Source organism: Spermophilus citellus (genome assembly GCF_964194105.1).
Source record: "Spermophilus citellus genome assembly, chromosome: 8".
NCBI classification, from domain to species: domain Eukaryota; kingdom Metazoa; phylum Chordata; class Mammalia; order Rodentia; family Sciuridae; genus Spermophilus; species Spermophilus citellus.
The window spans coordinates 66739588-66756629 of NC_138189.1; the positions used below are offsets into that span (position 1 = coordinate 66739588).

General features: G+C 35.5%; 2 protein-coding genes across 3 annotated transcripts in view; one reads left to right on the forward strand and one right to left on the reverse strand.

Annotated features, from left to right (window-relative positions):
* COPS4 (COP9 signalosome subunit 4) overlaps positions 1-16362 on the forward strand; it is a 36368-nt gene extending 20006 nt beyond the window's left edge. For both annotated transcript variants that reach the window (XM_081304921.1, XM_081304922.1), the window contains exons 7-10: positions 134-304; positions 6353-6468; positions 8373-8457; positions 15848-16362. In XM_081304921.1, the coding sequence (XP_081161047.1) occupies positions 134-304; positions 6353-6468; positions 8373-8457; positions 15848-15981 (506 nt within the window). In that variant the 3' untranslated portion in view covers positions 15982-16362. The remainder of the gene's footprint in view (positions 1-133; positions 305-6352; positions 6469-8372; positions 8458-15847) is intronic.
* Positions 10450-11980, reverse strand: LOC308654571 (vacuolar protein sorting-associated protein 72 homolog). Its single transcript, XM_081304178.1, is given in 3 exon segments — positions 10450-11407; positions 11411-11563; positions 11787-11980. Coding segments are annotated over 3 exon segments (1092 nt in total). The 5' UTR covers positions 11967-11980; the 3' UTR covers positions 10450-10648.
* Positions 16363-17042: the final 680 nt, after the last annotated feature.

Sequence of the window (17042 nt, forward strand, 5' to 3'; positions counted from 1 at the left end):
TGGTTTATAGAACATAACTACTCTGATTAATGAGGATTGACTGTATTTTGATAGGCAAAAATGAGATCATAAATTATGATTGTTTTCTTTGAAGAAACATTGTAAAAGTATTTGATGCTTATGTTTCCCTTAGGACAGCAGCGTTCTCGGATGTTAGCTACTCTTTTTAAAGATGAAAGGTGCCAGCAACTTGCTGCATATGGGATCCTAGAGAAAATGTACCTAGATAGGATCATCAGAGGAAATCAACTTCAAGAATTTGCTGCCATGCTGATGCCTCACCAAAAAGCAACTACAGCTGATGGTAATGATTATGTCTTGCACATACGTAGGTATAGCTAATGGAAAGTGTTAAATTAGAAGCATCTTGCTGTCTTTTCATAACATTTCATTATAACTACTTTATGATTAAAAACAGGAATATGCCGGGTGTGGTGGCACACGCCTATAATCCTAGCAGCTTAGGAGGCTGAGGCAGGAGGATTGTGAGTTCAAAGCCAGCCTGAGCAAAAACAAGGTGCTAAGCAACTCAGACCCTATCTTTAAATAAAATACAAAATAGGGCTGGGAATGTGGCTCAGTGGTTGAGTGCCCCTGATTCAATCTGTGGTACCACCCACTCCCCACAAAAAAAGAAGAATACTATATTGACGGAAGATGAATATGATACACAGACATGGGCTTGAAATATATTTTTAAGTAGCTCCTATTGGAAAGCATTTTGTGAAATAATGCAGTTTTTGGAAACTCATGAAAGCAAAAGAAATTATGGACTATACTGATAATGCCTGTGTGTGTGTGTGTGTGTGTGTGTGTGTGTGTGTGTATGTGTGTGGTGCTGGGGATTGAACCCAGGGCCTTGTGCATTCAAGGCAATCTCTCTACCAAGTGAGCTATATCCCTAGCCCAATAACAATGCCTATTTTTAAAGAAACTTCAACCATTGATAAATAACATAATCTTAAACATCAGATTGTAACAACGCATAATTATCCAGTCCTATTTTAGGGCAAAATTTGGCACAGTAGCTTACCCAAGGTTACACAAGGTGTAGTGTTGCCAATAAGAATAGAACTTGGTGTCATATTTCCTAGTAATGGGATGTATCTGCTTAAGTCAGACTTCCTTGCCAGGAAAACTGTTTTAAGTAGTTGCTTATTGAAAACATAAATTGTTTTATGTGCATTTGCATACAGAGCTTTTAAAGTAGCTTATAATGGTAACACATACGATACTAAAAAACATAGGTGTAGACAAGTAAAAACATGGAAAAGATCAAGAAAAGCATGCATATTGTTATAGAACATAACTACTACTTGCTGCCTTGAATTCACTCTCATCCTATATCAAAGAGAAATTAGCTGTAAAGAGTCAGCCATAAAGCTGACTAGATTTAGTTGTAAAGTGTTAATAGTGACTAGCTGAAAGATGCACACTTCATCCAATCTTACTGCTCTGAGTTAAACCAAATCAGTGAAGGGATTATATTGACTTCATTAAATTTCTTTTGTTTAATTGCACTTAAGCAACTCATTCTCATTTACTCTCTAGAGAAGATATTTTTTCCATAGAATTTACTTTATGCAGGTCTTCAGGAAAAATTTCCTTTAATGTTTTAGAATTAGTTCTAGTTCTGAGCATTTAGTTTTTAATCTTATTTAAACACATTGGGAATAGATAAGCTGATTTTCTTATTTTGCTTGGCTGCTAGAAAACTTAAAATTAAATTTGTAGCCTATCTATCTGTCAATGTACGTATGTGTTTTGATGGGAGCTGTTCTTTCTTTCTTTTTGTTATTGGGGATTTAACCTTAGGGTACTTTACCACTGAGCTATAACCTCAGCCCTTTTTCTTTTGAGACAGGGTGTCAATAAGTTGCTCAGGGCCTTGCTAAGTTGCTGAAGCTGTCCGTGGAACTTGGAATCTTCCTGTCTCAGCCTCAGGCCTGTGCCACTGAACACAGCTTCTTTTTTTGGGGGGTACTGGGGATTGAACTTGGGGCACTTGACCACTGAGCCACATCCCCAGCCCTGTTTTGTATTTTATTTAGAGATAGGATCTCATTTGCCATTGCTGAGTTTGACTTTGAACCCGTGATCCTCCTGACCACTGACATTACAGGTGTGCACCACCATGCCCAACTCTTTTCTTTTTAAATTCTCTTTTTGGTGTATTCTGTGCAGCTATAGACTCTTTAAGTTGTCTGACACACCACTTAAAAGCTAGATAAGGGGGCTAGGTGTGGCTCGGTGGCAGAGCGCTTGCCTTATACATGTGAGACACTGGATTTGATCCTCAGCACCACATAAAAATAAATAAACAAAATGAAGATATGTGTCTATGTATAATTTTAAAATATATTTAAAAAGCTAGGTAAAATTTTTAGAAGTTGTTGAAATTGATATAGTTGAGCTTCAGGTATAACTTTGACTTTAAGATATAATTAATTAGATAATTTTTTTAGAAAAGAAGAATATTCCCCTAGTATCTCTGAGGAACAAATGATTCTCATGTGTGACTATATACAGAGGAAATATGTGTCTTATTCCTCTTTCTTTTTAGACCCCATTTCTTTCCTTATTTATCTTTCTTGGACATTTTTGTTTACTGGTATTCCCACAGTTTATAATCTTGATTTTGGAACTGGAGGTTGAACCCAGATGTATTGTATCACTGAACTACATCCCCATCCCTTTTTATTTTTTACTTTGAAATAGGGCCTCATTAAGTTGCTGAGGCTGGACTCAAACTTTCAGTCCTCCTCCCTCAGCCTCCTGGGTTGCTGGGATTATAGGCTTGCACCACCCATGCTCAGCTCTTAACTTGCAATCTTTTTTTTTTTTTTTAAGACTTGGGTAGTTTCTTTTATTTTTTAAAGAGAGAGAGAGAGAGAGAGAATTTTAATATTTATTTTTTAGTTTTCGGCGGACACAACATCTTTGTATGTGGTGCTGAGGATCGAACCTGGGCCGCACCATGCCAGGCGAGCGCGCTACCACTTGAGCCACATCCCCAGCCCCTTAACTTGCTATCTTAAAACAATTTTTATTTTGACTGTAGTGGTTTCTAATATTACTAGAATTGTGCAATATTATTACTAATCTATTTTCTGTCCTATAGGTTTATCTATTTTGGACATTTTAAATAAATGGAATCATATATGGCCTTTTCTGGCTGACTTTTTTCACTTTGCATAATGTTTTCAAAATTCAAACATAGTGCATATCAGTACTTCATTCCTTTAATATAAAGAATACCAAAGAATATTCTATCATGGCATGTACCATTTTACTTATTTGCTTGTCATTTGATGGACATTTAGGTTGTTTTTATTTTGGGGCTATTAATGCTACTATGAACTTCTGCATGAATGTTTTTGTATGTATATGTTTTCAATTCTATTGAGTGTACTCCTAGAAATGGAATTACTGAATCATATGGTAACTTTGTGTTTTTATTAGTCTTTTTTTTTTTTTTTTTTTTTTGAACTGGGGATTGAACTCAGGGATGCTTAACCACTGAACCGCAGCCCAACTTCTTTTTATTTTTTATTTTGAGATAGGATCTGGCTAAGTTGCTTAGGGCCTTGCTAAGTTGCTGAGGCTGGCTTTGAACTTGTGATTCTCCTGCCTCAGCCTCCTGTATCCCTGGAATTTCAGGTGTGCACCACTGCACCAGGTTAATTAGTCTTTTAAGAATCTGCCAATGTGTTTTTCAAATAGTAGCTTCATTTTATATTCCTTATAACTGGTGTAAATTTTCCAGTTTTACCACAGTCTTATCCATACTCGTCGTTATATATTTTTTTATTTATCCATCCTACTGGGTGAAGTGGTGTATCATTGTGATTTTGATTTGCAGTTCTCTGGTAGCTAATAATGTTGAATACCTTTTCATTATGCTCATTGCCTTTTTGTGAATCTTCTTTGGGAAAATATCTTTTTAGATCCTTTACCAATTTTTAAATTGGGTTATGTGCCCTTTTATTATTATATTGTAAAAATGCTTTAGATAGTTTAGATGCAAGTGCCTTACCAGATAAATGATTGGGAAATATTTTTTCTCATTCTGTGTATAGTCTCTTTACTTTTTTTTTTTTTTTTCCAATGCTGGGAATTGAACCTAGGGCCTTAACATATGTTAGGCATGTGTTCTACCACTGAGCTACACCTCTAGCCTTCTTCACTTTTTTTTTTTTTCACTTTACTTTTTTGATGGTGTCCTTTGAAGTATGAAAGTTTTTAATTTTTATGAAGTACAGTTTATTTGTATTCTTTTTTTCTTGTCCTTTGGTGTCATATATAAGAAACCATTGCCTAATTCAAAGTTATGAAGATTTACTCTATTAAAAGTTTCATGGGAATAGCCCTTACATTTAGGTCTTTGATTTATTTTGAATGAATTTTTTTTATATGGTGTGAGGCAGGGATCTAACTCAATTCTTTTGCATGTGTATATCCAGTGGGCCCAACAACATTTGTTGAAAAAACTACTACTTTTCCCATTGAATTGTCTTGGTACTCTTGTTGACCATCAATTGACCATAAATGTGAGTGTATTTCTGGACTCTTTAAGTTTTGTTCCATTGAATAATAGTTCTGCCCTTATGCCAGTACTACAATGTCTTGATTGCTATATCTTTGTAATAGGTTTTCGAATTGGGGAATGTAGATTCTACAACTTTGTCCTTTTTTAAGATAATTTGTTTTTAAGATGATGATGGACCTTTATTTTATTCATTTATTTATATGTAGTGCTGAGAATTGAACCCAGTGCCTCACACATGCTAGGCAGGCGCACTACCACTGAGCCACAACCCAGCCCTCAAGATTATTTGGTTCTTCTGTGTTTTTTCAATTTTCAGATGAATTTTAGAATCAACCTATCAGTTTCTACAAATTAGCAAGCCAAGGTTTTGATAGGGGGATTGCATTGAATCTGCCGTCTTAACTATATCAGCCTTTCCCACTTATTCAGTTATTTTTTTAAAAATTATTTTAATTAGGTGTGACAGCAGAATGCATTTTGATATATTACACACGATTGCAGCACAACTTTTCATTTCTCTGATTGTACACGATGTAGCGTTGCACCATATGTGCAGTCATACATGTACCTGGGTAATAATATCCCATCACATTCCATCATCTTTCCTGCCCCCATATTCCCTCCCCTTTCTTCTCTCCCCTTTGCCCAAAGTTCCTCCATTTTTCCCATGCCCTCCCCTATTATGGATAAGCATCCACTTATCAGAGAGAACATTCAGCCTTTGGTATTTGGGGATTGGCTTACTTCGCTTAGCATGATATTCTCCAATTCTGTCCATTTACCTGCAAATGCCATAATTTTATTCTCTTTTAATGCTGAGTAATATTCCATTGTGTATATATATCACAGTTTTTTAAATCCATTCATCTATGGAAGGGCATCTGGGTTGGTTCCACAGTTTAGCTATTGTGAATTGAGCTGCCATAAACTGTTCAGTTATTTTTAATTTCTTTCAGCAGTGTTTTATAAACTATAAGTTTTATATTTTTTGTTCCTAAGTACTTTGTGTGTTTTGATGTTCTTTTAGACACAATTGTTTTCTTAATTTTATTTTGTTTGTTCATTAATGGTATATATAAATACAGTTGATTTTGTGGATAAATAGATTTTTATAAGTTACACCATTAAAAGATTTCAGTTCTGCCTCTATAAAAATATTGTCCCTATTTCTTTCTTTCTTATTTATTTTTTTATTTATTTTTAGTTGTAGATGAACAGAATACCTTTATTTATTTTTCTGTGGTTCTGAGGATCAAACTCAGTGCTTTATACATGCTAGGCAAGTGCTCTACCTCTGAGCCTTAACCCCAGCTCCTACTATTCTTAATTCTCAACTGTTACATTATCACAGTAATGATTATAAGAGAAAATTTTAAGAAATAAGATTTAAAAATTACTAAAACGTGTTGTATTTTCCCATTTGCAGATACACTTTTGTTTGTTTTTATTTGTTTGTGGTACTGGAGATTAAACCAAGGGGCACTCCACTACTGAGCTACATTCCCAGCCCTTTTTATTTTGTAATTTTTAATCAAACAGTTAAATTCATTCACTTAGTAAGTACTTAGCAATCACTAATTTGCAAATGCTGTTTTACTTTTATTTAATTGTATGTTAATCAAATTGTATCAAATAAAGGAGTATTCGTTACTTTTAAAATACTGATCAGAGGAATAAGGGTAATGATTTTGAGCAGAGCAGAAAATCAATAAAAGGTCTAGTTATTATACCCTAGAAATTTTCAGAAAAAAAGTTACATCTTTTTAAAGTTTATGATATATAACTATCTTATTTATATTTAAGGTTCCAGCATCTTGGACAGAGCTGTTATTGAACACAATTTGTTGTCTGCAAGCAAATTATATAATAATATTACCTTTGAAGAACTTGGAGCTCTTTTAGAGATCCCTGCAGCTAAGGTATTTTCTTGATTCTAACACATAAAAAGGAAGTTAAGACTCAGAACTGTTGAAGTAATGAGAAAATAAAATACATAGTTGGTAAATGTTGTCAACCACTGCAGCAAAAATAAAACTACATTACAACACATAAAAACCCTCAAGTAAATGAAAATAAATTGTTTAAATACTAAAATGCTATTGTAATGGAATTGCCTTAGTACTTTTAGTTTTGGTTTTTTAAAATTGTGTTTTATAATAAAGTTACCTAGAATGGAAATCTATAGACTTCCAAATTATGACAGCCATTTCATGAGGATATCTTTGTTTAGTGTTTATTTATATCTGCTTCATAATGATTTCTGATTTTTAAAAAATTGATATTGATACATGCCTTCTTTTTCTGCAGTAGATTAACTTGAAGGTTAAATATTTCTTTTTTTAAAAAAATATTTTGTTGGGGCTGGGAATGTGGCTCAGGCAGTAGCGCGCTCGTCTGGCATGCGTGCGGCCCGGGTTCGATCCTCAGCACCACATACCAACAAAGATGTTGTGTCTGCAGAGAACTAAGAAATAAATATTAAAAATTCTCTCTCTCTCTCTCTCTCTCTCTCTCTCTCTCTCTCTCTCTCTCTCTTTAAAAAAAAATATTTTGCTTTTAGTTGTAGTTGGACACAATACCTTTATTTTATTTATTTATTTTTATGTGGTGCTGAGGATCAAACCCAGCACCTCGCACATGCTAGGTGAGCACTCTACTGCTGAGTCACAACCCCAGCCCCAAATATTTTATCTTTTTGAGAGAATGATATGGCAATACCTCAGGCTATTCTGTTGCAATTTCTGTGATCAGTTTTAATTTAAGAAATGTGTCTTAAGTATATAAGAGGAATTTACTCCTAAGGAATTTAATTTTATTAGGATTCAGTTAGCCATATATAAATTTAATTTCATTCTTAGGATTGAATTACTAGGGAATTTAATTTCATCCTTAGGATTTACTAAGGACTTACAAGAAAATTTAATTTCACTCTTCCAAGTTGGTTGGTCATATATAAATTCCAACAATGTACCAATGGTATGTAAAGGGTGTTTCAGTTATTTACAAAATGTTCTCTCAGTTTTAAATAGTATTAAAAGTAAGCAACTTTAACCTTAAAGTCAGACAATTATGAGTCAAATTCCCCTTTTATCTGGTAGTGAAATTTCAATTTAGGATTTTCTAACAATTTCTTTTTGGGAACCAAGACTTAAGTTACCATTTAAAAGATGCTTTCTTCTTAGATTTTGAGGTATAATCCCCTTGCTGATCCTAAAAGAAATGAATGTACTTGAAACAATAAATGATAGTCGCAGTCTGTTAGGAGTGATTTAATTGCTTTTGAAGTAATAAATGACTTCCAATGCTGTTTGCATTCACATACTAGACATTAAATATGTCTTCAGGAGCTAGGATGGAAGATCCTTTGTTCCCCTTTAATTGTCTTTTAAATCCTTTCGAATCGGAACATCTATTCCTTCTTTTAATACATTTTTTAAAAAATATATAACTTTCTTAAAGAGTTTTTCTGACATTAAACACTGTGGAAATTGAAATGAAATAAAAACTAGTTTGGCTTTTTTTTCCTCCAGGGGAAGATCCAAGTGAAAAGAAAACTGTTAGTTTGATTTTGAGCAGAAGAGAAAATTGGTCAAAGGGTTAGATTCTGACAAGAATATATCCAAATTGACTTAAAATAATGTAATGCCCACAAATAATTTGGAAAAATAAGCAGATTTATAAGACATGTTTTTCTAATGGTTGGCAGATGAATGTATATGTAAAGCTTAGAGATAGATAAACCAGAAGTTTTCAATTCTCTTATATGTGAATAACTGTTAGATGTAATAAGTTTGAAAATTTATTGGTTTTTTTTTTTTAATAGGCAGAAAAGATAGCATCCCAAATGATAACAGAAGGACGTATGAATGGATTTATTGACCAGATTGATGGAATAGTTCATTTTGAAAGTAAGAAGTTTTGTGTATCTGTTTTATGAAATGGCAGTGAATTTTGCACATGTATGATTAAAATATATTGAATAATTTCTTTTGACACAGAATTTTACTACTGGAATAAGCTTATTTCTAAGAAATAATTTTAAATAACTTTATATTCATGAATCTGCTTAATGCAGCATTTGCTAAACTAAGGAAAAATTGAAACTTGAATTTTATCAGTTTACTCAATTACTTATCAAACATTTATAGACCTCATAAGATGTATTGGGTATGTGGAAATGCCAGTTGCATTTTCTATTCAGCAGCTCATTAAACTAATGGAAGCCAGCAGGTAAGTGGATCCCTTGACTTTGTCTGATATCTTTTCTGCTCTTTATTCCCACATCCATTACACCCTGGTCTTTGTTGTATCCAGAACTGTTCCACTTGTAAAATTTTAATTTGAAATACCTCACTCTGACCATAACCTTTTCCCTTTTTCTCTGTTGGTCTGTCTCAGTTACTCCCATTCTACTTACTCCCATACCACAGCTCTTCCTTGACCACATGGGAGCTGCTGATTGACTCGTTTCTTCCTTCCAGTCAGTGAAACCCTTTTATTTGTCTTTACTTTTCTTTCTAATTGGCTTGGATTCCATAATCCATTAGTTTAATTACTTTTTTACAGGTGCCCTAGAATACTTACTTGCCTGTTGACTTTTTATTCCAGCTGTCCAGGAAACTTCACCTTGAAAGACAGAATGTCTTTTCCAAACCTGCACATGAATAGCTAGCTAGTGTTGCTGGAGGAGGATGAAGTATCAGACAGGTACACTGAAAATTTAAGATCACACGTCCTCAATACTACCTGGGATTCATGGTACATTTTTCTAGTCCACCACTGTGCAATAACTATTTCGGATTTGATTTTTCTTTATCCTATGACTTTTTTCCTCTCTCTGAACAAAAACCCTTATTTCCTATTTCACAAAATAAGAAAAAGAAAATGCATCATTGTGAAATTATTTTAACCTCTTTTTTTTTTTTATATTTATTTTTTAGTTCTCGGCGGACACAACATCTTTTGTTGGTATGTGGTGCTGAGGATCGAACCCGGGCCGCACGCATGCCAGGCGAGCGCGCTACCGCTTGAGCCACATCCCCAGCCCCTATTTTAACCTCTTGATCAGATTTAAAACCTCTAAATTTTAGGTATAGACCTAAATACTTTTTTGTCTTTCTTGTTATATTGGAGATGTTTTCCATCTCCCTGTCCCTTTCTTTTGCCCGCGCTTCTCTAGCCTCTACTTCCCCACCTACTCACTTAAGAAGAAGAAGAAAAGTACTGTTTTAGGAACTTGAAGTTAGCAGTTAAATTTTTGTTTGTTTTCATTCTTTTTTTACTTTGTTGACTTTTTTTCATTAATATTTAAGTATACACAGGTCTCTCCCATTTAAAGAAAGATCCTTTTATCTTTGAGGCTTCATCTTAACTTTTCAACAAAATGAATGGTGTTGCTCACTTTCTTTTTTGGACACCTCACTACCATCACTAATGCTGCCTTGATTTCTTTCTTCTCCAGCCCATTTTTCTGCTTTCCTTACTATTTCACCAGATATTCTTTGCAGTCATTATAGATTCTGTGGTACCTTTAAATATTGGAGTTACTTATGGCCCCCTTGATTCAGTTACCATCTCTTTGTAGACAGTGGCTACATTTACTTTCATGTCAATCTTTGATTCCCAGCCCATGGCTTTAGTTCATTATTACGGTGTTTGTACTAGACTGCTTCATGGGCATCTTAGAATGAACACATATCCAAAACTGAATTCATTATCTCTCTTTCCTGTGTGATCCTAGGCATTCAAAAACTGCATTGTTCACTTTCTCCAACATTCCTTGTTCTTAACATCCTCTTCTCCTTCACTGCCCAGAAACCTGCCAGTTATTCCTTTTAATGGTATATAGAATCCTTTTGCTTTTCTTCATTTTGTACCACTTGCCAACCTATTCTTTTTTTTTTTTTTTTAAGGATCTTTCCATTTTATTAGATTAAAAAAACCACAACAAAATGAACAAGGAATTGGGGGAAAGATGGGGAAAGACATATAGAAGAAGAATGGGCAATCAGAGATATTAAGGGCAGAAGTAGACAGAGAGGGAAGATCAAGAGCCCCATTTTCAGGCAAGAAAGAGTTTTCTAAGGACTAGACATCTCTTCATTTGATGACTATTTTCTGGCGCAATGCTCGGGGCCCAGAGCCAGGGAGGGGCTCAGGAGGTGGGGGGCCAGGGCCCAGGGCTGAGGCAGTAGGAGGCAGTCCATACGCAGTGATGTACTTCTTGTAGGCCTCACGGATGATCTTGAAGGCTCGAGCAGTGGCATAGGGGATGTCTGTAACAGGGTCCCGGTACAGAGCTGGACGATGGGTCACTGGGCAGACCTCCCGAACAGGGATCTTTGGGGGCCGACCTTGGGAGAACCATTCCTCAAATGTCGCATCATCACTAAATGTGATGAAGGTACGCGAGCAGCGAGCAGGTGGGATGACAGGTCCAGTCCCAGCATGGGGAGCCAATGAGGAGGCCGAGGGAGCAGAATCAAGTCCTTCGACATCCACGTTCTCCTCCTTGGGGCCCAGCTCCCCAATAAGTGGCACCGTCATCGAATGATAGGTGATTATAGGCCCAGGGCACTTCCGTTTCTTGTGAAACTGTTTCTTTTTGTCAGCCTCCAGTCGCTCATATGTCTCCAATGAACGTAAGTTGAGCTCTTCTGTGATCTTGGCCTCTCTGAGCAGCTCTTCTTGGGTCAGTGGTCTCTCACAGTGGGGCCCCTTACGCCGCCGGGACTGGCCCTGTCTTTCCTGTACCGGAAGAAATGTTTGTCGCGTATATTCAGCTGTAGATTGGCGCATGGACTTCCGACTGTCAGAGCCATCATCCTGTAGTTCAAGTGGCAGCAGTGCCTTCTCTTCTCAGGCCTTCTGAGAGCTACCAGCTGGGGTGCTAACCTTTCGAGGTCTCAAGCTCTTTAGAGGCTCCTTATAGGCGTTAGTGACTACTCGGCGCTTCCTTCTTGGCTCTTCTGTTTCTCCATCACTGAATGGTTCATCCCCTTCATCAATATCAAAGTCAGGGGCTGGGGATGTGGCTCAAGTGGTAGCGCGCTCGCCTCGCATGCGTGCGGCCCGGGTTCGATCCTCAGCACCACATACCAACAAAAGATGTTGTGTCCGCCGAGAACTAAAAAATAAATATTAAAAATTCTCTCTCTCTCTCTCTCTCTCTCTCTCTCTCTCTCTCTCTCTCTCTCTCTCCTCTCACTCTCTCTTTAAAAAAAAAAAAAATATCAAAGTCAGAGTCCACCTCATCCTCTGTGTCTGACTGGTCCCCTTGATACTCATCATCTCCAGATTCCTCAGTGAAACCTCCGTAAGTCGTCTGGTAGAACTCATCTTCTTCCTCTGCCTCCAGAAGCCCAGAAAGCCTGTTCCCAGCGGTCTTCCGGGGGGCCCGGCCCCCAGCCAAACTCATGTCGCCTAGCGAGACTGCGCCCTATTCTTTTTTAAAAAAATATTTTTTTTACTTGCAGTTGGACACAATGCCTTTATTTTATTTATTTTTATGTGGTGCTGAGGATCGAGCCCAATGCTGCGTATGTGCTAGACGAGTGCTCTACCGCTGAGCCCCAGCCCCAGCCCTGTCACCTATTCTACTATTCTAACCCTACTATCCTAACCTCTTCTACTGTAGAGACAGAAGCCTTTCCCCTACTTCATGCTCCTTTCTAATCTTTTTTCCTACTAGCCAGAGTGATTGTGATCTTTTAAAAATGCAAACATAAAAAAGAAATTTTAAAAAACTCTGAATCATGTTGTTTTTGTTTACACTCTGATGAATGACTTCCCTGTTGCTTGTCAAAGCTCTACAAAGTTTCCAAAATACCCTTCCTGATCCTCTTTAGCTTTCTCTCACCAATCCAGCCACATAGTTCTTTGTATTTTTTTCAGCATTGTAAATACTTGCCTCTGTCAAACCTCCTAAGTATTCACCCTCTTTAGCCATCTTTGTTTTGTCCCATGTCTCAATTTGAACAGTGTTAATCAGTAGTGATCTTCTTATCTCTCCAGATTAGGGGTAGCTTTGTATGTTCTCATGTCACCCTGAATTTCTTCCTAACATTAATCTTAATTATTTTCAATTGTATATCTTTGTCTAAATGTTTCCTTCTGCTTCCAAGCTGAACTTCCTGATGGCAGATATTAATATTGTCATATTTTACACAGTATATTCAATATCCAGTGACTAGTGCACTGAAAATGAGAAGTAAACACTGTAGATGACGAGTAGCATGGCAGAGGTATCACCAAGGAAGGGTCATTCAAATTAACTTATATTAAGTTAATATATAAAATATTTTTCTAATTTTCTTAGATCTCAAAAAATAATGATGCTCATAACAAGTAAAGCATTACAATGGTAAATAAAGGAAGCATTCATAATATTTTCCCACTCCCTCTTCTTTTCCTCTAAGGTCTCTGATGTAACTAATAATGTCTGTGAACCTTGTGTGTCTTTCTAGATGCTATGCAAGATAATGTAAAAACATAGATGTGTTTTAAAAGTGGGATTACAAGTATTTTAAAGTACATAGTACTTAAAATTGCTTTTCGAATTTATTATACTATGGATATATTTTCAAGTTATAAAATAGCAATCTAATTTGTTTTATAGCTATGTAATATTTTATTGAATTCAAATCTTTACCATTGTCAAGTGGTTGCCCTTTTTTTTTTTTTTTTTTTAATTAGTGGGGTTTGAACCTGTGGGTGCTCTACCACTGAGCTACATTCCTGGTCCTTAATTTCGGGATAGAGTCTCATTAAAATGTCACTGAGGGCTCCGTTAAGCTGCTGAGGCTGGCCTGGAACTTGTGATCGATCCTCTTGCCTCAGCCCTGTGAGCTAGTGGGATTATAGGCCTGTACCACCTTGCTTGGCTTCCTTGTATATTTATGTACCAATACACTTATTTCTATAGAATACACTTATTTCTATAGAACAGGCTTAGAAGAAACATTGTTGCATCAAAGGATTTGTTATTGTTGTTGTTATTGTTGGCAAGGCAAGCACTCTGCCAACTGAGCTATATCCCAAGCCCTCAAAGGATATGTGTATTTTTACTTTTAAGAGATACTACCAGTTAGCTTTCCAGAAAAGTATAGCTGTTTAGAATTCTACCAGAATGAGAAAATGAATCTTCAATAGCTGGATGTCATGGCTTTCTAAATCTTTTGCCATTTAACGGGAGGAAATGACATTATTATTTAGGTATGCATTTTTTTAGCATTAATGAAGTTTAATACCTTTCCATTTGTTTGGCATTAGCATTTTTAATTCTGTAAATTAATGTTACTTTTTCTTGTCTATTTCCTTCTTTCTACCACATCTTTCCTGACCTTTCAGTATCTATTTTTTATAGTTTTTGGTATAATGATTGTTTTAACTTAGTTATATGTATTACTGATTTTTCCCCATCATATCAAGTTTTTTTTTCTATAAGGGAAATGCATATTGTAAGTGTATTTTCTTAAACTTTTTTTGCAGCCAAACATGTCAATTTTATATTTTATGATTTATCTGTGCCCCTTGTTGGTAAATTTTGCTGCTCTTTTGAATGAGACTGTATTGAAAAAAAAAAATTGAAAATGTTTCTATCTTACCTTAAGGTAAAACTAGTGTTTTCCTAAAATTTCTTCTAATATTTTAATCTTTCTTTTGTTTTATATGTAGAAATTTAATCTATCTATAGTTCATTTTTGTGGATGATTTAGAGTATGATCTAATTTTTCTAGATGAATAATCAATTATGCAAGTATAATTTATTAAGTAAGCATTCTTTCTGATTTGTGATCTCTGATATATGGTGGGTTCCACATACATGATTGCAAGTACTTCATTCACCTGATCTGCAACAATGTGATAATAAGTTTATTGTAAATGTTACTGTTGGTAAAGCACCCTACCCACCACTGCTTTTCACTTTATGGGATTGAAATCCCATAACATAATTAACCATTTTAAAGCAAACAATTCAGTACCACATACTCCCTCCCTAACTAGTGTACTTCCATCTCTATCTAGTTTTGAAAAAATTTTTGTTGCCCCAGAAGGAAATCCATGCCCATGAGCAGTTATTCCTATTCTTCCTTCCCCCAGCTTCTGGTGCTACCCAACTTCCTTCTGTCTCTATATTTTCCTATTATGGAATTTAATATAAATGGAATCATCTAATATGGGACCTTTTTGTTTCTTTCATTCAGCATAGTAAGTTTGAGGTTCATCCATGTTGTGGCATATCACAATTCTGCCCTTCTTTTTCATTTTCAAAATTATCTTGGCTAGTCTTAAACACCAGTCTTCTATATATTAACTTTAATGACTTTGTCCTGGTCATAAAACAAAATAGAAAGGGATTTCATTACATATCTATAACACAGGGGAAAATTGATATTTTTATGATATTACATATTTCCGCTGGGAATATGATTTATATCTACCCAATTTATTTTGTGTCTTTTATTATGATTTTTTGTTTGTTTGTTTGGTATCAGGGATTGAACTCAGGGGCACTTGACCACTGAGCCACATCCCCAGCCCTATTTTATATTTTATTGGATATAGGGTCTCACTGAGTTGCTTAGTGCCTTGCTTTTGCTGAGGCTAGCTTTGAACTTGCAATTCTCCTGTCTTAGCCTCCAGAGCCTCGTGGATTATAAATGTGTACCACCACGCCCAGCCTTTATTATGACTTTATATATCTTTTTCCATTAAATCTCTGCCCCTTATTGGTAAATTTTGCTGCTCAACTGAATGAGAATTCCCTTCATTTTTTCATTTCTAACTACATTTTGCTAACATAGAGAAAAATCTGGTGGATTCAAGGTAGTGTTTTGGGTGGTTGTTATTGGGTTTGTTTGTGTTTAAATGTTATTCAGAGTCAAACAGAGGCAGTATTGGACTATATAAGTAGATTTATTTTCCCCTGTAGATGGCAGTGTTGTACGATTAGTTAAAGGAAAAACTGCTTTAATAAGGGTGTGTGCGCGCGCGCGCGTGTGTGCATGCGTTCATGTGTGATTGAGGTTGTTTAGTTAATGACTTTATTTTGTTTTCAAGAATTCATAATAATAACATTTATCTGTGTGCATATGTTTTACGTTATATACTCTGTTAATGGTTTGAGTTCTTAACTATTGCTTAGTTAGCTCACCTATTTTAGCTAAGATTTTTGGAAAAAACTTTACAAATAAATATTATTATATTTATCTTTTAATTCCCATTTGCTATAAATACAAAGGAGTCATTTCAGATTTTTTGCATTATTTACTTTTTTTTTTTTTTTTTTAATTTTAGCACGAGAAGCCCTGCCAACATGGGACAAGCAGATCCAATCACTTTGTTTCCAAGTCAATAACCTCTTGGAGAAAATTAGTCAAACAGCCCCAGAATGGACAGCACAAGCCATGGAAGCCCAGATGGCTCAGTGAACCCTTATGGAACTTCTGTACACACTACATCTTTTTCCATGTTGTGCAGATTGATTTCACTTTCCCTCCAAAGCATTTGCATCGTGACCTTATACATTTCAATCCCTTTTATGCTGGATTCCACTTAAAGAAGACATTAGAGCAGGAAGTACAAGCATTTAAAAATACGTAGTTCCCATATATTCAGGGTCTGTGTATTGAGCTAACTCAGATGTTTTGAAAGCTTTTTCTTTAAACAAAGGTAAAAATATCTATGGCTAAAAAGTTTGGGATTTGTGATAACTTTGTAGTCATGTAAACTTAAGTGCTTTGTGCCTCTAAAATGTGGTTATTCTAATAAATTGAGAAATGAGCCAAATAAAAGTAGTTCTTTGTTTTTAATTAGTGAAAAGTATTTTTTCCTTCAATTCAGCAGACATTGATTTATATTATATGCTACAAAACGAAGAAAAGCTATAATGCCTATTCTCCAGAAATTCAAAGTGTCACCAAGCCAAGAGATAGTAAATTTAATCTTTGGAGTTGTATCAAGTACTAGAGCACACAAGGAGAAGCTGCCTCTTTGAAGCTGGGCCTATAGAGAATATGGTGAAGGACTTTAAAAAAAAAAAAAAATGTGAGTGACTTTCTATTTCAGCTCCAATATGTAAAAATCTCAGAAGTCAACATGACATCCTCACAGCACAAAAACCACTAAACAGACTGTTTAGAGAAAGTGTAGAAAATTCTAGCCTCCTTTAACCTTTCTGTCATGTGAGGGGAGGAACAATAAAGAAACACTACTGAGTGTAATAACCAGGGATTAAACTAAAAAACAGAAATATATTATAGAAGGCTTCCCAAATACCGTATAACAACATCAATAGGAATCCAGTATAATAACTGGATAATGAAAGCTACAAAACACATTTAAAAAGGAATTTAAGAAGGAATTCTTAGGAAAACCCAAAACAATGGAGGAGGGGAGAGAAAACAAGTCTTATTCAGTTATAGGTATAACAAACAGTCTGGGCCCTGCCCAGATTAACAAAAGCTTCAATTAGAAGTCTAATTATCTATTG